This window comes from Sinocyclocheilus grahami, unplaced genomic scaffold (assembly GCF_001515645.1).
Source record: "Sinocyclocheilus grahami isolate Dianchi unplaced genomic scaffold, SAMN03320097.WGS_v1.1 scaffold126.1, whole genome shotgun sequence".
NCBI lineage: Eukaryota > Metazoa > Chordata > Actinopteri > Cypriniformes > Cyprinidae > Sinocyclocheilus > Sinocyclocheilus grahami.
In genome coordinates, this window is record NW_015505305.1 from 1,257,726 (window position 1) to 1,274,862 (window position 17,137).

Sequence of the window (17,137 nt, forward strand, 5' to 3'; positions counted from 1 at the left end):
CAACTGTTTTCAACATTATTAATAATAAGAAATGTTTCTTGAGCACCAAATCAGCATATTAGAATGATTTCTGAAGGATCATGTGACACTGAAGACTGGAGTAATGATGCTAAAAAAATTCAGCTTTGCTTCACAGGAATAAATTACATTTTAAAACAGAAAACATTGTAATAATATTTCACAATATTACCGTTTTTACTGTATTTTTTAACAGATAAAGACAATCTTGGTGAGCATAAGAGACTTTTTTCAAAAAGCCTCGAGAACTCTTGAATGGCAGTGTATACTACAGGCTTTTGCATCTGTTGTGGTTTGAATCTCCCTCTTGGCTTCTAATGTTGAGTTTATCTGCCCTAGAGCCATTATAAACCAGTATGCAGTAAGACCAGGCAGTCTCACAAAGCCTCATTTGTTTCCCAAGATCACAATCTTAATGTACTTCAGCTGGGCTTTAAGTTTCATTCCCTCAGCTGTTGTCTCCCTAAACATATTGATGTACTGTCTGTATGGCACACATTTTACTTTGTTCTTTACTATAGTTTGAGCTCTAGGGAGGTTGCATACCCCTTGAGCGTGCAGGTACTCTACAGTCTTTGTGATGGTGTACAGCACAGCGCTGGCCTCCCGCTCTGAGAAGAACTTCTGTCTGAGGATCTTATCCAGCAGTTCCCCTCCCTTCAGCAGTTCTGTCACCAGATACACTGAGCGGCCATCGTCGTACACCTGCAAACAGTGACACAGTTATATTAGTTTATCATTGCTAATCAGTTTAAAGTCACCATCTCTTCTATTTTATTACAAACATCACTTTTCATGAAATGCTATAGAAATCAATTCTGCAATACATAACAATATGGTTATGGATATTTACATCTGCAGGAAATGAATTTTGTGTTTGAAGCCAATCAATGCTGTGTTCAAGGAACAATTAAAGCAGATGCATTTATAATGTATTAAACAATGGAAACAATAATACTAATACACTGCTAAACGAATATGAATGATGGATAACCTGCTCGGAGTAATTTGCAGGAAAGACAATAAGAGCAGAAACTCATTACATTATTCCCTCATTCCGGAAATGTCAGAGCAGAATCGGTTTCAGGTAAACACATCAATGCTCTTTGAAAAGAACAAGACATTAACTTAATATAATTGTGTTCAGCCACTAAGACAAAGCTCAGAGTCTGCCGCCACAGACTATTGCCCTTCATCCTTATGGATGAAAATAAAAAGACTGCATCCTTGTTTCTTAACACTCACGTCTTTCAAGGTGATTATATTTGGATGCTGTCCATAGCGTAACAGAATTTCCACCTCGTCCGTTGGATCCCGTTTAGCTTTATTGATTATCTAAACATGAAAAATATATAGAGAGATACATCACAATGTCCAAGAAACTCACTGTAAGGCAGTATAAAATTGTCTTTGAAAAGGCCAAAAATAGTTAAGATTGAATGCTGCTGCTATGCAGTTGTTAAGAAGTTCAAAGCGGTTTTATTAGGGATGTGCTGATATTAAAATTCTATCCAATATCCTAATAATAATTTAATTTATTTAGACAACATAGTCTAGAATTTTAAATAATTAATAATAAATTGAAAAAACAAACAAACAATAAAACCTAGAACTAATCATTTTAATTGTTACAAGTGAATTTAAGTATTATAATGTCCACTATAAAAAAGGATATTCATTGAGATATGCTAAATATTACAATTTAACTGTGTTCTTAAATAAGTGAATTAGTGTTTTTAGTTATATATATATATATATATATAAATAAATTATATAAAATTTCACTTTAGAAACGTAAAAATAATATTTAATGCACATTTAAAATTTAATTTTATATCGAATTTAAAAATATATATTATTTTTGAAAATTTTCGTTTTTTGTGTTTCTTATTTTTAATCTAAATGTAAACATATGGTAAATGAACAGAAACTATCCAATAATAGGAAATATCCAATATTATACATATATATATATATACACACACACACACACACATACACATATACACATTTATAGATAAAGAGATAGAAAGAGAAAGATAATTTTTTTTCTGCTATCAATTTGGTGTTCTGGATGGTCTTTTTAAGGTTGATTTACTGCCTCAATGAAAGCAGTCAGTGTGTTGGTTTAATATGACTCGCTTCACACCTTCACTGCATACTCCATGCCTGTGCTTTTCTGTATGCAGCGTCTGCAGATGGAATATGAGCCAACTCCGATATCCTCCTTCACCTCATATGCGTCATTGAACTGAGACACGTTTCTGTGGAACTGCTGCAGAGTGAAAACAACCAGATGTAATGCTGACATAAAATCTGACTCATAGCTACACCTTAAAAACAGTCATTACAGCATATACTATGTGGAAAGAGGTTTAAGTGCGTTATGCATGAGTGTGTATACCTGAACTATAGAGCTCACACTGTTGCCCTGCAGGGGTTGAGACTCTTCTTCTGAGCTGATGGCCACAAAACTGAAACCTCTGAAGAGTTGATTGGCATTGGCACTAGGGGGTACACCTGGAGAGTCTACCAGAAAACACACAGCAGTTTTAATCTAGTCATTAAATAAATACACCATCAAATAATCCGACAGATTTCAAAAGGTCTAGCAGCATTTAATGAAACAGGTTTTCGTGTATTTGTCTGAGAGGGGATTAAAGACAGATGGCAAGCACAGTCTACCTGATCTAGGGTCAGACACAATCGTTTATAAGCTGACGTACCTTTGGGAGTTTTTGCTGTAAATTCTGGGTCAAAGTAGAATGTGTCGTCTGGTCTGCCAGAGGCTGGTTTGAAGGGCGGGTGAATCTCTCTTCTAAATAATTTCTTAGACAAACAAGACATGATAAAACAGTAAAACCACCATACATTGATAGATTATAATTTTTTCATCGTAAATGCATGTTCCTTTAAAGACTCACATTCCAGTCAATGGTAGCATAAAACGGGTGTCTCTTTATCTCTTCAACTCCATCTGGACCAGCACCTGCAGATGAGTTCAAATCAAAATATGCATAACTTAACACACAGAAATGAACATCCAGCCAGTCTAATACACTACTATTTAAAAGGCTGGGGTCAGTATGATTTAAAAAAAATGTTTTAGTTTTTTTAAGAAATCTCTTATGCTCACCAAAGTTGCATTTATTTTAAACAAAAATACAGTAAACACAATAAAATAAATATATTTAAATATAATGTTTGATAAATATTATTATAATTTGACACAACTGCTTTCTATTTGAATATATTTTAAAATGTAATTTATTCCTGTGATGTTAAAGCTGAATTTTCAGCAGCCATTACTCCAGTCTTCAGTGTCACATGATCCTTCAGAAATCATTCTAATATGCTGATTTGGTGCGCAAGAAACATTTGCTATTATTAACAATGATGAAAACAGTTGTGTGCAGAAAGTTAAAAAGAACAGCACTGATTTGAAATAGATTATTTCAGTGCATCCTTGCAGAATAATCGCAAATAAAAAAAAATACTGACCCCAAACTTTTGAAAGGTAGAGTATGTGAGTGGGCTTACCGAATCTATTGGAAGGGTTTCGTTTGAAAAGGCTCCTGAGGAGACTCTGAGCTTCTGAACTCAGAAACTGAGGCATTCCAAGCTTCGCCCTACAAAAAACAGGTCAAGAGTCAAGCCAGAGTTCAGATAGTCAGCAAATGAAAAATCATCCCTTTATTATTAAGCTGCACAATTGGAAGTGCTGGTCATTGACCAATCAGATTGATCAAATCTAATGTTTTGTTTTCCAATGAAACATCTTTCTATATAATTTTCACTTCAGATTTGCCTGCCCTTATATGTCAAGAAAAATGTGTAGTTTGTACAGATCATTTAAAATACATGTCGGCCTGAAGGTCATTTCCTATTTAAGTGGGCAGTTTGTTGGACCAGAATGAGCTGTAATGTGACTTTGTGGTGATAAATTCAAATGATGGTACAAAATCTGTCTACACAAGCCTAGAGGTCAGATAACATAAAACAGAGGACAAAGACAAACTCGGTAACTGTCATCTGCACTGATGTCACTTCTACAGCTTTACTTTGTGTATTCACATCAGTGGCAATTGTCGGTTCTTATCAGTCCTCTGCAGAAGCCTCAAATGAACACTGTAATTGACAAACCCTCATCTTGCCTTCTCTCTAAAAGTCTGCGGTCATTCCTCTAAAACCACATTACTACAGTTTCTCAAAGCCGTCAAACTGTACGCAGACCTTTGATTATAATTATCCACCACAGCAGTGCTAGTGTGGCACGCCTGAGCGTTATTCACTCCTCAGCAGGCCGCATTATGACGTGACGTGTGTTTTGTGTGGTTCCGTGTTTACTGATGGTTAAGTGCTTAGTCTTTAAGGTAAACAACACTGTCAACTAAACCAAGGGCTTATCCTCATCGCTACAGCACTTAGCATCTAGATGTTGCGCAGTTTCCAATTAGAGTGGATGACTGTGTTTAGATAATAGTGTTAGGTGAGTCTCCGCTGGGGTAATGGAAGGATGAGGCCGTCGCACTCACTTTAGAATCATAGTCATGGTTTCCTTGCGGTCCTTGCCTTGGAAAGGCAGCGTTCCAGTCAGCATTTCAAACTGAGGATGGAGAACAAAACAAGTTGGTTCTCTGAAGTGTGATTTTATATGAATAAAAATGCACTCAGTAATTTTTGGTTTATGTTTAACTGTCTGATGTTGCACTGACAGATGGCTGAAGGTGCTGGAACAATATTCCAGTTTGTTCTGGCCCAGTTTAGATAGTGTTCAAGATTTTTTTATAATTTTATATGTATTATTATTTAATAATGAATTTTTATATCTCCTAAGTGTATTTTAAAATAACAAAATCATTAAAATGTATTTATAATATTATTAACTTATTAATAAATTAATAACAAAATAAAATTAATAAAATTCACAAAGTAGATTAAATAAATTTTTAATGAGAAAACAAATGACTGAGATCACCTTTAATGGGAACATATACAAAATGCTAAAATAAACAAGAATATAAACAGGAAGTGGCGCTCCCTCACCATGAGTACACCGTAAGACCACCAGTCAGCGCTATAAGTGTGTCCTCTTCTGTTCACCACCTCTGGAGCCATATACTCTACCGTCCCGCAGAAAGAGTATGCTTTATTTTCATGATCGATCGACTCCTTACTGAGTCCAAAATCTGAAGACGCACACAAACACACTTTCAGTATGGCCACATCAGTGTTGTTACTCTTAACTTCTACCACAGCTACTCAAAACAAATGTTGAAATAAGTTTCTCAAAAATGAGAAATACTGCCTTGGCAACTAACGATTAAGTTTAAGTTGAAGAACTAAGAGTACTAAAAGAAAAACTGAAATAAAAATAAATAATAATAATACAAAAATAAGCTAAATAGAAATATATATAAAAAATTTGACAAAAATAAAATTGACAAAAGTACAACAAAAAACAATTCCTAAAACCAAGATTAAAATGAAAACTAAAAATCTAAACATCAAAGATAAAAATAATAATAAATACAAAAAAAAAAATTCCCACAATCATTGCACAAAACCTAATTTCCCACACATAAGCTCTGTGCAGTTCACCTTGTCATAGTATGAGTGTGGTTTAGATGTCATAACTCTTTACAGAGGGAAGTTTAAAGCATCTGTCTGTCCTCCCTTGAGGCTGCAGTCAAACGGTACCAACACAAAGCCCTAAATGCTCAAGGTGGCCCCATGCTGATGCAGCCAATCCAGCAATCTGAAATGACCTACCTGTCAGATTTATGTGGCCGTCCTCATCCAGGAGAATGCTGAAATTACACAGATTCACAGCATTAAAAATCCATTTAACAGAGCATGAACACACTCACACAAAGGGTCTGCTGCCAATCCCACCCTGAGCCATGAGGACATATCTCTATGTCACAGCTACAAGACTACAACCATTATTGTTATAGCCCTATTCCCTGCAGACATAAATGAGATTCATGGACGACCTTACAGACAACAGTGAGGAAGGATAAAAAAAGAGAACAAGTAAGTGTGCATAGTGATAAACAGCAAAAAACAAAAGCACAAAGGGAAGTATGAAAAGGAAAAATTACATTATCGTTCAAAAGATTTTTAGAATTGTTATAATGATTTTTTTTTTTAAATAAGTCTCTTATGTTCACCAAGGCTGCATTTATTTGAACAAAACATGTGGTAGTATAACAGTAATACTGTGAAATATTATTACAATTTAAAATTGTTTTCTATTTTAATATATTTAAAAAATTTATTTATTCCTGTGATGCAAAGCTGAATTTTCAGCATTATTACTCCGTGATGTGTCAAATGATTCTTCAGAAATCATTCTAATATGCTGATTTGCTGCTCATGAAACAATTTTTGTTATTAATGTTATTTTTTTCCCAGAAGCATCTTTGCTGAATAGAAAGTTTAGAAGAACAGAATCTATTCGAGATAGAAATCTTTTGTAACATTATTAATGTCTATACTGTGTTGTTACTCTTAACTTCTACCACAGCTACTCAAAACAGTTTTTTCTTAACTGAAATAATGTTGAAATAAGTTTCTCAAAAATGAGAAATACTGCCTTGGCAACTAACGATTAAGTTTAAGTTGAAGAACTAAGAGTACTAAAAGAAAAACTGAAATAAAAATAAATAATAATAATACAAAAATAAGCTAAATAGAAATATATATAAAAAATTTGACAAAAATAAAATTGACAAAAGTACAACAAAAAACAATTCCTAAAACCAAGATTAAAATGAAAACTAAAAATCTAAACATCAAAGATAAAAATAATAATAAATACAAAAAAAAAAATTCCCACAATCATTGCACAAAACCTAATTTCCCACACATAAGCTCTGTGCAGTTCACCTTGTCATAGTATGAGTGTGGTTTAGATGTCATAACTCTTTACAGAGGGAAGTTTAAAGCATCTGTCTGTCCTCCCTTGAGGCTGCAGTCAAACGGTACCAACACAAAGCCCTAAATGCTCAAGGTGGCCCCATGCTGATGCAGCCAATCCAGCAATCTGAAATGACCTACCTGTCAGATTTATGTGGCCGTCCTCATCCAGGAGAATGCTGAAATTACACAGATTCACAGCATTAAAAATCCATTTAACAGAGCATGAACACACTCACACAAAGGGTCTGCTGCCAATCCCACCCTGAGCCATGAGGACATATCTCTATGTCACAGCTACAAGACTACAACCATTATTGTTATAGCCCTATTCCCTGCAGACATAAATGAGATTCATGGACGACCTTACAGACAACAGTGAGGAAGGATAAAAAAAGAGAACAAGTAAGTGTGCATAGTGATAAACAGCAAAAAACAAAAGCACAAAGGGAAGTATGAAAAGGAAAAATTACATTATCGTTCAAAAGATTTTTAGAATTGTTATAATGATTTTTTTTTTTTTAAATAAGTCTCTTATGTTCACCAAGGCTGCATTTATTTGAACAAAACATGTGGTAGTATAACAGTAATACTGTGAAATATTATTACAATTTAAAATTGTTTTCTATTTTAATATATTTAAAAAATTTATTTATTCCTGTGATGCAAAGCTGAATTTTCAGCATTATTACTCCGTGATGTGTCAAATGATTCTTCAGAAATCATTCTAATATGCTGATTTGCTGCTCATGAAACAATTTTTGTTATTAATGTTATTTTTTTCCCAGAAGCATCTTTGCTGAATAGAAAGTTTAGAAGAACAGAATCTATTCGAGATAGAAATCTTTTGTAACATTATTAATGTCTATACTGTCACTTTTGATCAATTTAATGCATCCTTGCTGAAAAAGAGTATTAATTTCTTTAAAAAAAGACTTCACAACAACACAATAAGCCTCCCTTCCCCTCCAAATTAAGCACAATAAAAGTCTAAGGAATGGATAAATAATACCTCAATTTTCAATTAATTTTCCTATTTCTGTCCTTTTGGGAATTTGATGGTCTCTTTGTTTTAAAGCATACAGGTTAGAAGTGAAATATTAAATAAAGAATGACAAATAAATAATACGCATAATGACAATTTTCATCGATTTGCATGAACCATCCTTTTAAGTTCTAGTCTAAACTGGGTTTATTTGAGAACATTCAGTACTTCTCTGGTTTCAGATCTCTGTAGATGATGCCTAGTCCATGCAGATGGTCCAGAGCTAAAGCCAGTTCAGCCAGATAAAACTTCACATCCTCCTCTGTGAACATCACCTGAGGAAAGAGAGCACATGCTTTACATATCAATCAGACAGTCTCGTCCTCTCTAAGTGGACAGTCTTGGCAAGAATAAGCTGAGAAAATTGCAAGGAGCTGGTGGCTACATGAGACTCTGCTTTGTAAGTTGTTTTGGATAAAAGCATCAGCTAAATGCTTTAATGTAAATGTAATGCTTGGGGTAACCATGCGCTATTTACCTCTTTTGACAGTCGAGTAAAGAGATCACCTCCTCTTAAAAAGTCCAGAATCAGATAAAGCTTTCCTTCAGTCTGGAATGCTGCAAGAAGTACACAAGAAGAGTGTGAGAAAGAAAGAATGGCTTCATTGGTTAACAGAACATTAGAACAAGAGCTGCTCTTTATTCTGATTGGCCGATGACCAGCACTTACCATAGTGTAGCTTAACAATAAAGGGATGATTAACCTCCACCAGGATGTCCCGCTCCATCTTAGTCCTGACCCGATCCCGTACTGAAAACACACGCATAAATAACACTTCTGTTTACTTCAATTTAGTACACTAACAACGCATCTCTCCCCTCTAACAACGTCCCCCCTCCGCCCAGAAATCTGGCAAAGCAGAATTACGCAGATGGCACCGGATGACTAATAAAATAAAGTAGGGAGAAAAATGCAGTGCAAGAGAGACAAGAGAAGGGATGGAAGGGCTGTTTTTCATAGTTGTACCCTTCCACGAACATCAATTTACATTCTTAAAACAGCTACGACTGGGAATTAACCAACCAAAACACTGGAATAAACAGAACCTAAACAAGAAACTTCCTAAGCATTTATTTCCACAGTAGCCTGAGTCATCTGGAGTCCCAAGTGTTAATGAGACTTTTGAACTGTTTATAATCTCTTGGCTTGCACACCTGCAATACTTCCTGTCAAGGGCAAAAACAATTAATTTGCACTTTCAGCTACAGGACTAAAGCCAAACGTCAAGCCTTCTTCATGTTTTACTGAATTAGTTACAAGGAGTCAAATTTGCCAAATCATACTTCATACAATTCATAGATGATATATAACCTACGTATTTATACATATACCTATATATTTTTTTTTACGTCAATATTTGACTATTCAAAAAACATTGGCAGTGTTCAATAATAGAGTTACAGAAGTTGAAGTGTTTTAAACTGAATTTGCCCTCTAAGTCAATTTCAGATTGTACTAGCAGTCTTGTCAATAGATGATAAACAATTGCAGTGAAGTTTGATTAAATATTATGTAAAATAAGTGGTAATTTAATTTCAGCAATTTGTGTACATCTCATTTGTTATATTTATTATAAAAAAAAGAGTGAATAAATTATACATTCATATATCTATTAAATATTCACATACATTTTTTATTAAGTTTTAAAATTATTTACATACATGTAAATTAGTGAAAAAATGTGTGCATATATATATATACATATATATATATATATTGACTGACTTAATACCTTTCAGAGTGGCTTTTTTCAGCACTTTCATTGCATACAGCTGTCCTGCATCCGGGCCTGTTGTCTTCTTCACTAAAAACACCTGCAACACACAAACAAAATCAAGGCTACATCAAAACAACATTAAAAAACACTTTTAAACAGGATCTATTTTACTCATCAGTTCTTCTTGAAAACACAGTTAGTTCTGTGCTGTACCGTGACACTGTAACTATAGTGACCGTGACTAACTCCATGTGCAATTTTACTGAGATTGTCGTTAAAGTATGGATGACTATTTTTTTTTCACCTGGGCATGGCTCAGGCTTTCATCTGTGCTGATTGCCTCTCAAAGCACAATGCAAACATACACAAACCCACACACATCAAACACTAAAAATATATTTGTATAGGTGGGCGGTATGACCAAAATCTTATATCACTGTATGAGTAATTTTAAATCACAGTAACAATATGTACACAAACAGTTATTTGCCTAAATATTTTAAATACCACATAATATGCATCATTCGATTATGTAATAGTTAATTACTTTAAAAATTAAACAGATTGCACCTCATTTGACAATATTTTTGGGTTATTTGTTTGGAACTTGTTGAGCACAAACAAAAAGGTTTCTTTCCTTCTTTCTTTATTTCCTTTTTCAGGAAAACTTTAACAATAAGGTCTCATTTGTTAACATTAGTTAATGCATTAACTAACATGAAGTAACAATGAGCAATATATTTTTATAGCATTTATTAACCTTTGTTAATGTTAGTAAATAAAAAATGTTCATGTTCATGTTAATTCACAGTGTTGTCGTTAAAGATTAATAAGATAAACTAAGATTAATAAATGCTATAAAAGTATTGTTCATTGTTAATCCATGCTACCTAATGTAGTTAACAGATGTTAATGAAAACTTACTGTAAAGTGAAAATATTTGTAGTGAAAAAATTTAAGTATGGATTAAACTAAAAATATAATATTTATTACATTTATTAATTTAGATCTGGATTAAAATTCAGTACCATTTATGTACCGCAAGTAACAAGGAGGTCCCTGTCAGTGTTATTTTAGTATTATTTATATACTATAATATTACAATTTTAAATCAGCTTTTCTTTTCATATTCTCAGTTTCGATTATATTTTTATTAATTTTGTTATGTGCAGCACTTTTAAAATTTTCATTGAGTATTACACCGTGTCCTAACTACACGCGACGCGACAAGATTCCAGCGACAAGCAATTTGGGTGTCCACACCAAACACGATGCAACACCGCAACGCGACAGAATCAATCAAATATAACAGCCAATCAGAAGCGTGTGTGGGCGGGCTCTCTGTGCAAGCGCACTGCTCTTGCAGCGAAATGGATACGTTTATAATCGAATTCATAAATATTAAATCTTTTTAACATCATTAAATGTACATACGGAGTGACTGATAACATGTCATGGAATACACTCGTTGGTTCGCAGCGAGTCCACAGTTTTAAACTATCTATTGTTGCTTTCAGTATGGCTATAAGGTCACACAAAATTATATTTAAACTCATATTAGAGACGTTTAACTTTGAATGAAGCACATAATCACCTGAGATTATCTACTGTCATATAGTTTGTATGTTGTTGTTCCAGCTGCGACGTCGTGGAAATAAAAAACGTTTCTAAATTAGAAATTTCGCATGTCGCCGTCACGGCTATTTAGGACAAAAACTCAGATTAACATGGAAAAGATAGCTTTTATCATGTTTCGCAGCATCGCATTGCATGTAGTTAGGACACGTTGTTAGTGTTTTCATATTTTTGTATTTCAACTTTTATTTATCACATTTATTTCAGTTAGTTGCTATGTTTTTTAAGTTGAAGTTTTTCATTTAATATTTAATTTTTAATAGTTTTTGTTTGCAACAACAACACTGGTCCCTGCTCTGTCTCTCCATGCACCAATGGGGTCCTTGTACGAAAAAAGTTTGAAGACCCTTGGTATAAACAGTATAACAGAAGCTCCACCTCTATATATTTCTACCATCATATATTCTATATATAAAATCATGCTTCACAGCACTAACTTAATGTGACGTACCTTTCCGAAGGAGCCCTGTCCAAGCACCTTCCTGAGCTCAAACTGCTGCGGGTCGGCCTTCTCTGAGCCCTCTTTAACATGATGTGTGATGTTGATCTCTTTAACAGACACTTCTTCCTGGAGAGAAGACGACAACAAGCCAGAGAGAGAATTACATCAGCGAGAAACGCAAAAACTGTGACAGACGGTACAAACAAAAATTCAGACAAGTAAACCAGAAAAAGAGAGAGAAAACGCTTTTACTGAATTCACCCGAACTCAATAATAAACCTGAACATGCAGCATTAAATTAACACACAGCTGAAATAAGCGGGAATTTCTGCGAAGCGGTCTCAAACGCATCACTCTCACCCACGCCACGCACATCACAGCAGTACGCCGTTGTGTCCCACGTGTTCTCGGGCCCGACCTGGGGCTCGTCACCCTGCTCCATGCCTGAGGGAGGAGGGGTTGAGCCCCGGCAATCCCCCTGCAGTGTGCGCCTGCTGCTGGGCTTCTGATGCACAGAGAGAGCAAGACCACACTCAGTAGAAAGCTCGTGTGACGGACAGCTTCCCACACGGTTGCCATGACACCGCCCCCAATCCTCCTGCTCCATCACAGTAGCGGTGGGCGTGGAGAAGGGTGACTAAAGACACAACGTTCAAGCTCTTCTTTCCTCACTCTCTTCCTCCCACTCTCTCTTTCTCTCTTTTCATCCATTTCTCTGTCTCCCCCTCTAATCCATCAGCTTTCTATCTCCACACGGTGAGGTGATGTCATCCTATGTTGGCGTATCAGTAAAGTGTCTCTCATGCAAGTGATGAAAGTTTATGGGCACAGACGGTCCTCCATCGCTCAATATACTGAGACCCAAACAATAACAAAACCAGGATGCATTAAGAAACAGTAGCTGCTTAGACAACGTTCAACTGAAATGAAATGCTACCAGGGTGCTGTGGGTGGTTGTCAGGGTGTTGCTACAGTATATGTTTGCTAAGATGTTCTGGGTGGTTGCTAAGGTATACTGGGTGGTATTCTGGGACCGGCTGCATAAACTGCTTAATTTTTTCTTTAAGTCTGGTCATAACTTTTTAAAGTCAGTTACATAAAAAGGTAGACTGGCCTAATTTGAATCTGAAAAATAAGACTGATTAAGACTTTGCTAACTGCTAGTAATTATTTTTTTAATATTTAAAACAGTCAACGCATTTCCACATACATATAGAATGGTGCATCAAGCAAATTTGTAAGGGGAATTTTTTTTTTTATAATAAATCAACTCCATAGCAGATTCCAAGTGATCAAGGGTTTAGGACGTTCCAATTCATCCAACTGTAAGGTTTCCACTAGTAGTGAGCACTTGTGCAACAAAATCATTGACGTACATCCAAGTCAACGAGACGGAGGGAAGTTAGCGAGGGAAGCCATAAAAAAATGAAGTGGTACACAGCCTTGGTCTCACCCAGGTCCCTCATTCAAAGTCTATATTTTCTTATCCATTTTATTGCCCACCAGGCAAAAGTTTGAAGTCTGACAGTTTAGAATTGGTGTTGCTATTGTTAACTGAAACTAAATCTATAAAACATTTTAAAATATAGCTGAAATAAAATATAAATATACTAGCAGAAAGACTTATACCTAAAAAAATAAAACCAATACTTTGTATCTTGCCTTGACAACTAGCTGAAAAAAGTTTAAGTTGTACTAAAAATATTAAACTGAAATAAAAAATAATTAAAGATATGTAGAAATATATAAAAAAATTAAAATTAAAATGACAAAAGCACAAAACAAGTACTAAACATTAAACTAAAACGGCATTTTAATGCCAAGGACCACCAAATATGATGACCCTTGAGAAATAACTCCTTTCCTAAAATATGAAGGCAGCAGCTTCATAGAAAAAAAAACTGTATTTCGTTAAAATAAATATACAATATTAAAATATTAGTGTTAATTCAAAATAATAATTATTAATAAAAAATTCGGAGTCATTTAAAAATAAGGGTAAGTTCAGAAGGGCATAATGTTGTATGTATACTTTGCATAATATGCATTTTTTTGTCATGAAATACCTGAAAAACCTACTACATTGGCGAAAATGAGAAGTATTCATTTTGTACAAGCACACTGTGTGTTTTGTTTTGCACCCAACCTTCAATCTGAAGAGTGACAAATGAATCACATCAATATCAAATCCTGTTAACATGAGTCATTTGACTGAACTGCCAAAAGTCAGGACAAAATTATTTATTGTTGCTTACTGCATTCTGTTCTCAATAGTTTGGAAAAAAGGAGGTAAACACTGTGCAGCATGTTTGTATTCTATTCTGAACACACCCAGAGATTTTCTACAATCGTTTGTGTAAAGCTCACAAGACTTGTGTAAAGTCCACCTCCACGAAGATCCCCAAATTTCCTCTTCCTCCCATCTCCAGTGTTATCTCTAAAGCCAATGGAACCATAAATACCTCAGAGTCCCATGGAGAGCGATGTGGAAGCGAGGCCAGTGAATCCTCCATCCTGTTCCATCCCAATTCAGTCTGGCATTGTGTCAGCCTAGGCTCCCTCAGAGTAGCCAGCATCCTGCCATGAGGTCCTGGATCTCCGTCCAGTACTGACAGTGTTTCTAACCTTTCTGACGCTTCCTGAAGCCCCGCAGGCAAGTCTATGGTATGACGGTGTAGCCGTCTTAGACTAGTCCAGTCAGGAGAGTTTGTCTCTAGTATAAAACCAACTCAACTCCACTTCAGATTCCTTGGCTTTTTAAGTTCTTGCTGAAAAACATAGGAAGGAGTCTTCAAAGCTTCAATGCAAGCTCTGTTTTCCTGATATATGAAAGAGAAAATCATTGAACCAATCGATGGAGGAAAAGAAACACAAAGGGAGGGAGGCATGATGAATCCGCTGTTCACCTGCATCACACTAAACACATACAAGCATCCAACCAGCAGCACTTCCCCGTCTCTCTCTTTGGCTCTCGCTGAGCATAATTCACACCTCATCTCAATGTCGCCAAGAATGGAAACTGATACTTCAGAATGAGAATGAGTCGCTAACGCTTTAGATTCAAAATGGAAGTTGATAGAAATACATGATGAGCTATTTAATTAGCATTTTATAATCTTCAACTACAAATCACAGCCATGAGTACAAAAAAGATCAAAGGAGTATGATAAAGACTTCAGGCCTGATTCCAGCATGTTTGAGAGTGTGTTTGTGTGCAGTTTGTGAATGATTGTGTCCGATTCCTGTCTGATGGAGAGCTGCTCTCCAGTGTGTGTGTGTGTGTGTGTGTGTGTGTGTGGATTGTGGTGGAAGTGTTGTGTGGTGGTATTGTAGAGACTGTGATTCAGAGTACAGATGGTGACAATACAGGATGTGCATGTACCATGTAATCACTGACTTAAAGAGCACCTTTATCACACGTACAAACAAAGATGTATCTCATTGATCTAAAAAAAGAAGAAAAAAAAATCACATCTCCTACTAAACACCATCATATTTAAAGGTTTTGTATCTGTATACATACTAGGTTTGGAGTGCATACAAAATCAGTAGTGCACAGTAGATATGTAAGGCACACTAGGTTTGCAGTGCATTCTACAAATTGAAGTCAGTTCAATTGAGCTACTTTTCGATATTGAGATGACCGTCAAATCGTGGTCCAATTTACTGAATTCCCCCCCACATATACAACAAATATGTATATTTTCACAATACTATGACTTACAGCAGACCAAATATTGGTTTATGTTTATCTATCTATATATATACATATATATATATACAGTGGGTACGGAAAGTATTCAGACCCCCTTAAATTTTTCACTCTTTGTTATATTGCAGCCATTTGCTAAAATCATTTAAGTAATTTTTTTTTTCCTCAAAAAAGTGTCTGCTAAATGTCTGAATGTAAATGTGTGTGTGTGTGTGTGTGTGTGTATGTGTATATATATATATTGACAGAAAAACACAGAATTGTTGACATTTTTGCAGATTTATTAAAAAAGAAAAACTGAAATATCACATGGTCCTAAGTATTCAGACCCTTTGCTCAGTATTTAGTAGAAGCACCCTTTTGATCTAATACAGCCATGAGTCTTTTTGGGAAAGATGCAACAAGTTTTTCACACCTGGATTTGGGGATCCTCTGCCATTCCTCCTTGCAGATCCTCTCCAGTTCTGTCAGGTTGGATGGTAAACGTTGGTGGACAGTCATTTTTAGGTCTCTCCAGAGATGCTCAATTGGGTTTAAGTCAGGGCTCTGGCTGGGCCATTCAAGAACAATCACAGAGTTGTTGTGAAGCCACTCCTTCGTTATTTTAGCTGTGTGCTTAGGGTCATTGTCTTGTTGGAAGGTAAACCTTCAGCCCAGTCTGAGGTCCTAAGCACTCTGGAGAAGGTTTTCGTCCAGGATATCCCTGTACTTGGCCGCATTCATCTTTCCCTCAATTGCAACCAGTCGTCCTGTCCCTGCAGCTGAAAAACACCCCCACAGCATGATGCTACCACCACCATGCTTCACTGTTGGGACTGTATTGGACAGGTGATGAGCAGTGCCTGGTTTTCTCCACACATACCGCTTAGAATTAAGGCCAAAAAGTTCTATCTTGGTCTCATCAGACCAGAGAATCTTATTTCTCACCATCTCACAACTCCATGCGGGCTTTCATGTGTCTTGCACGGAGGAGAGGCTTCCGTCGGGCCACTCTGCCATAAAGCCCCGACTGGTGGAGGGCTGCAGTGATGGTTGACTTTCTAAAACTTTCTCCCATCTCCCGACTGCATCTCTGGAGCTCAGCCACACTGATCTTTGGGTTCCTTCTTTACCTCTCTCACCAAGGCTCTTCTCCCCCGATAGCTCAGTTTGGCTGGACGGCCAGCTCTAGGAAGGGTTCTGGTCATCCCAAACATCTTCCATTTAAGGAATGGAGGCCACTGTGCTCTTGGGAACCTTAAGTGCAGCAGAAATTTTTTTGTAACCTTGGCCAGACCTGTGCCTTGCCACAATTCTGTCTCTGAGCTCTTCAGGCAGTTCCTTTGACCTCATAATTCTCATTTGCTCTGACATGCACTGTGAGCAGTAAGGTCTTATATAGACAGGTGTGTGGCTTTACTAATCAAGTCCAATCAGTATAATCAAACACAGCTAAACTCAAATTAAGGTGTAGAACCATCTCAAGGAAGATCAGAAGAAATGGACAGCACCTGAGTTAAATATATGAGTGTCACAGCAAAGGAATACTTAGGACCATGTGATATTTCAGTTTTTCTTTAATAAATCTGCAAAAATGTCAACAATTCTGTGTTTTTCTGTCAATATGGGGTGATGTGTGTACATTAATGAGGAAAAAAATTAACATA

The 17,137-nt window shown here is 36.0% G+C and overlaps 1 protein-coding gene across 5 annotated transcripts in view; it reads right to left on the reverse strand.

Annotated features, from left to right (window-relative positions):
• Window positions 1-17,137, reverse strand: part of rps6ka3b (ribosomal protein S6 kinase, polypeptide 3b) — a 48,162-nt gene that overhangs the window by 6,117 nt on the left and 24,908 nt on the right. For 3 of the 5 annotated variants that reach the window (XM_016278853.1, XM_016278852.1, XM_016278856.1), the window contains 15 exons: window positions 11,789-11,905; window positions 9,718-9,799; window positions 8,655-8,735; window positions 8,463-8,542; window positions 8,153-8,259; window positions 7,081-7,118; window positions 5,065-5,207; window positions 4,554-4,624; window positions 3,559-3,647; window positions 2,943-3,007; window positions 2,745-2,847; window positions 2,423-2,547; window positions 2,168-2,293; window positions 1,264-1,353; window positions 565-723 (listed from right to left, as the gene is read on the reverse strand). In XM_016278853.1, coding sequence (XP_016134339.1) covers window positions 565-723; window positions 1,264-1,353; window positions 2,168-2,293; window positions 2,423-2,547; window positions 2,745-2,847; window positions 2,943-3,007; window positions 3,559-3,647; window positions 4,554-4,624; window positions 5,065-5,207; window positions 7,081-7,118; window positions 8,153-8,259; window positions 8,463-8,542; window positions 8,655-8,735; window positions 9,718-9,799; window positions 11,789-11,905 — 1,476 coding nt within the window. Of the gene's footprint in view, window positions 1-564; window positions 724-1,263; window positions 1,354-2,167; window positions 2,294-2,422; window positions 2,548-2,744; window positions 2,848-2,942; window positions 3,008-3,558; window positions 3,648-4,553; window positions 4,625-5,064; window positions 5,208-5,790; window positions 5,829-7,080; window positions 7,119-8,152; window positions 8,260-8,462; window positions 8,543-8,654; window positions 8,736-9,717; window positions 9,800-11,788; window positions 11,906-14,241; window positions 14,326-17,137 lie in introns of those variants that run through there. The other 2 variants (XM_016278855.1, XM_016278854.1) reach the window with 2 other exon arrangements.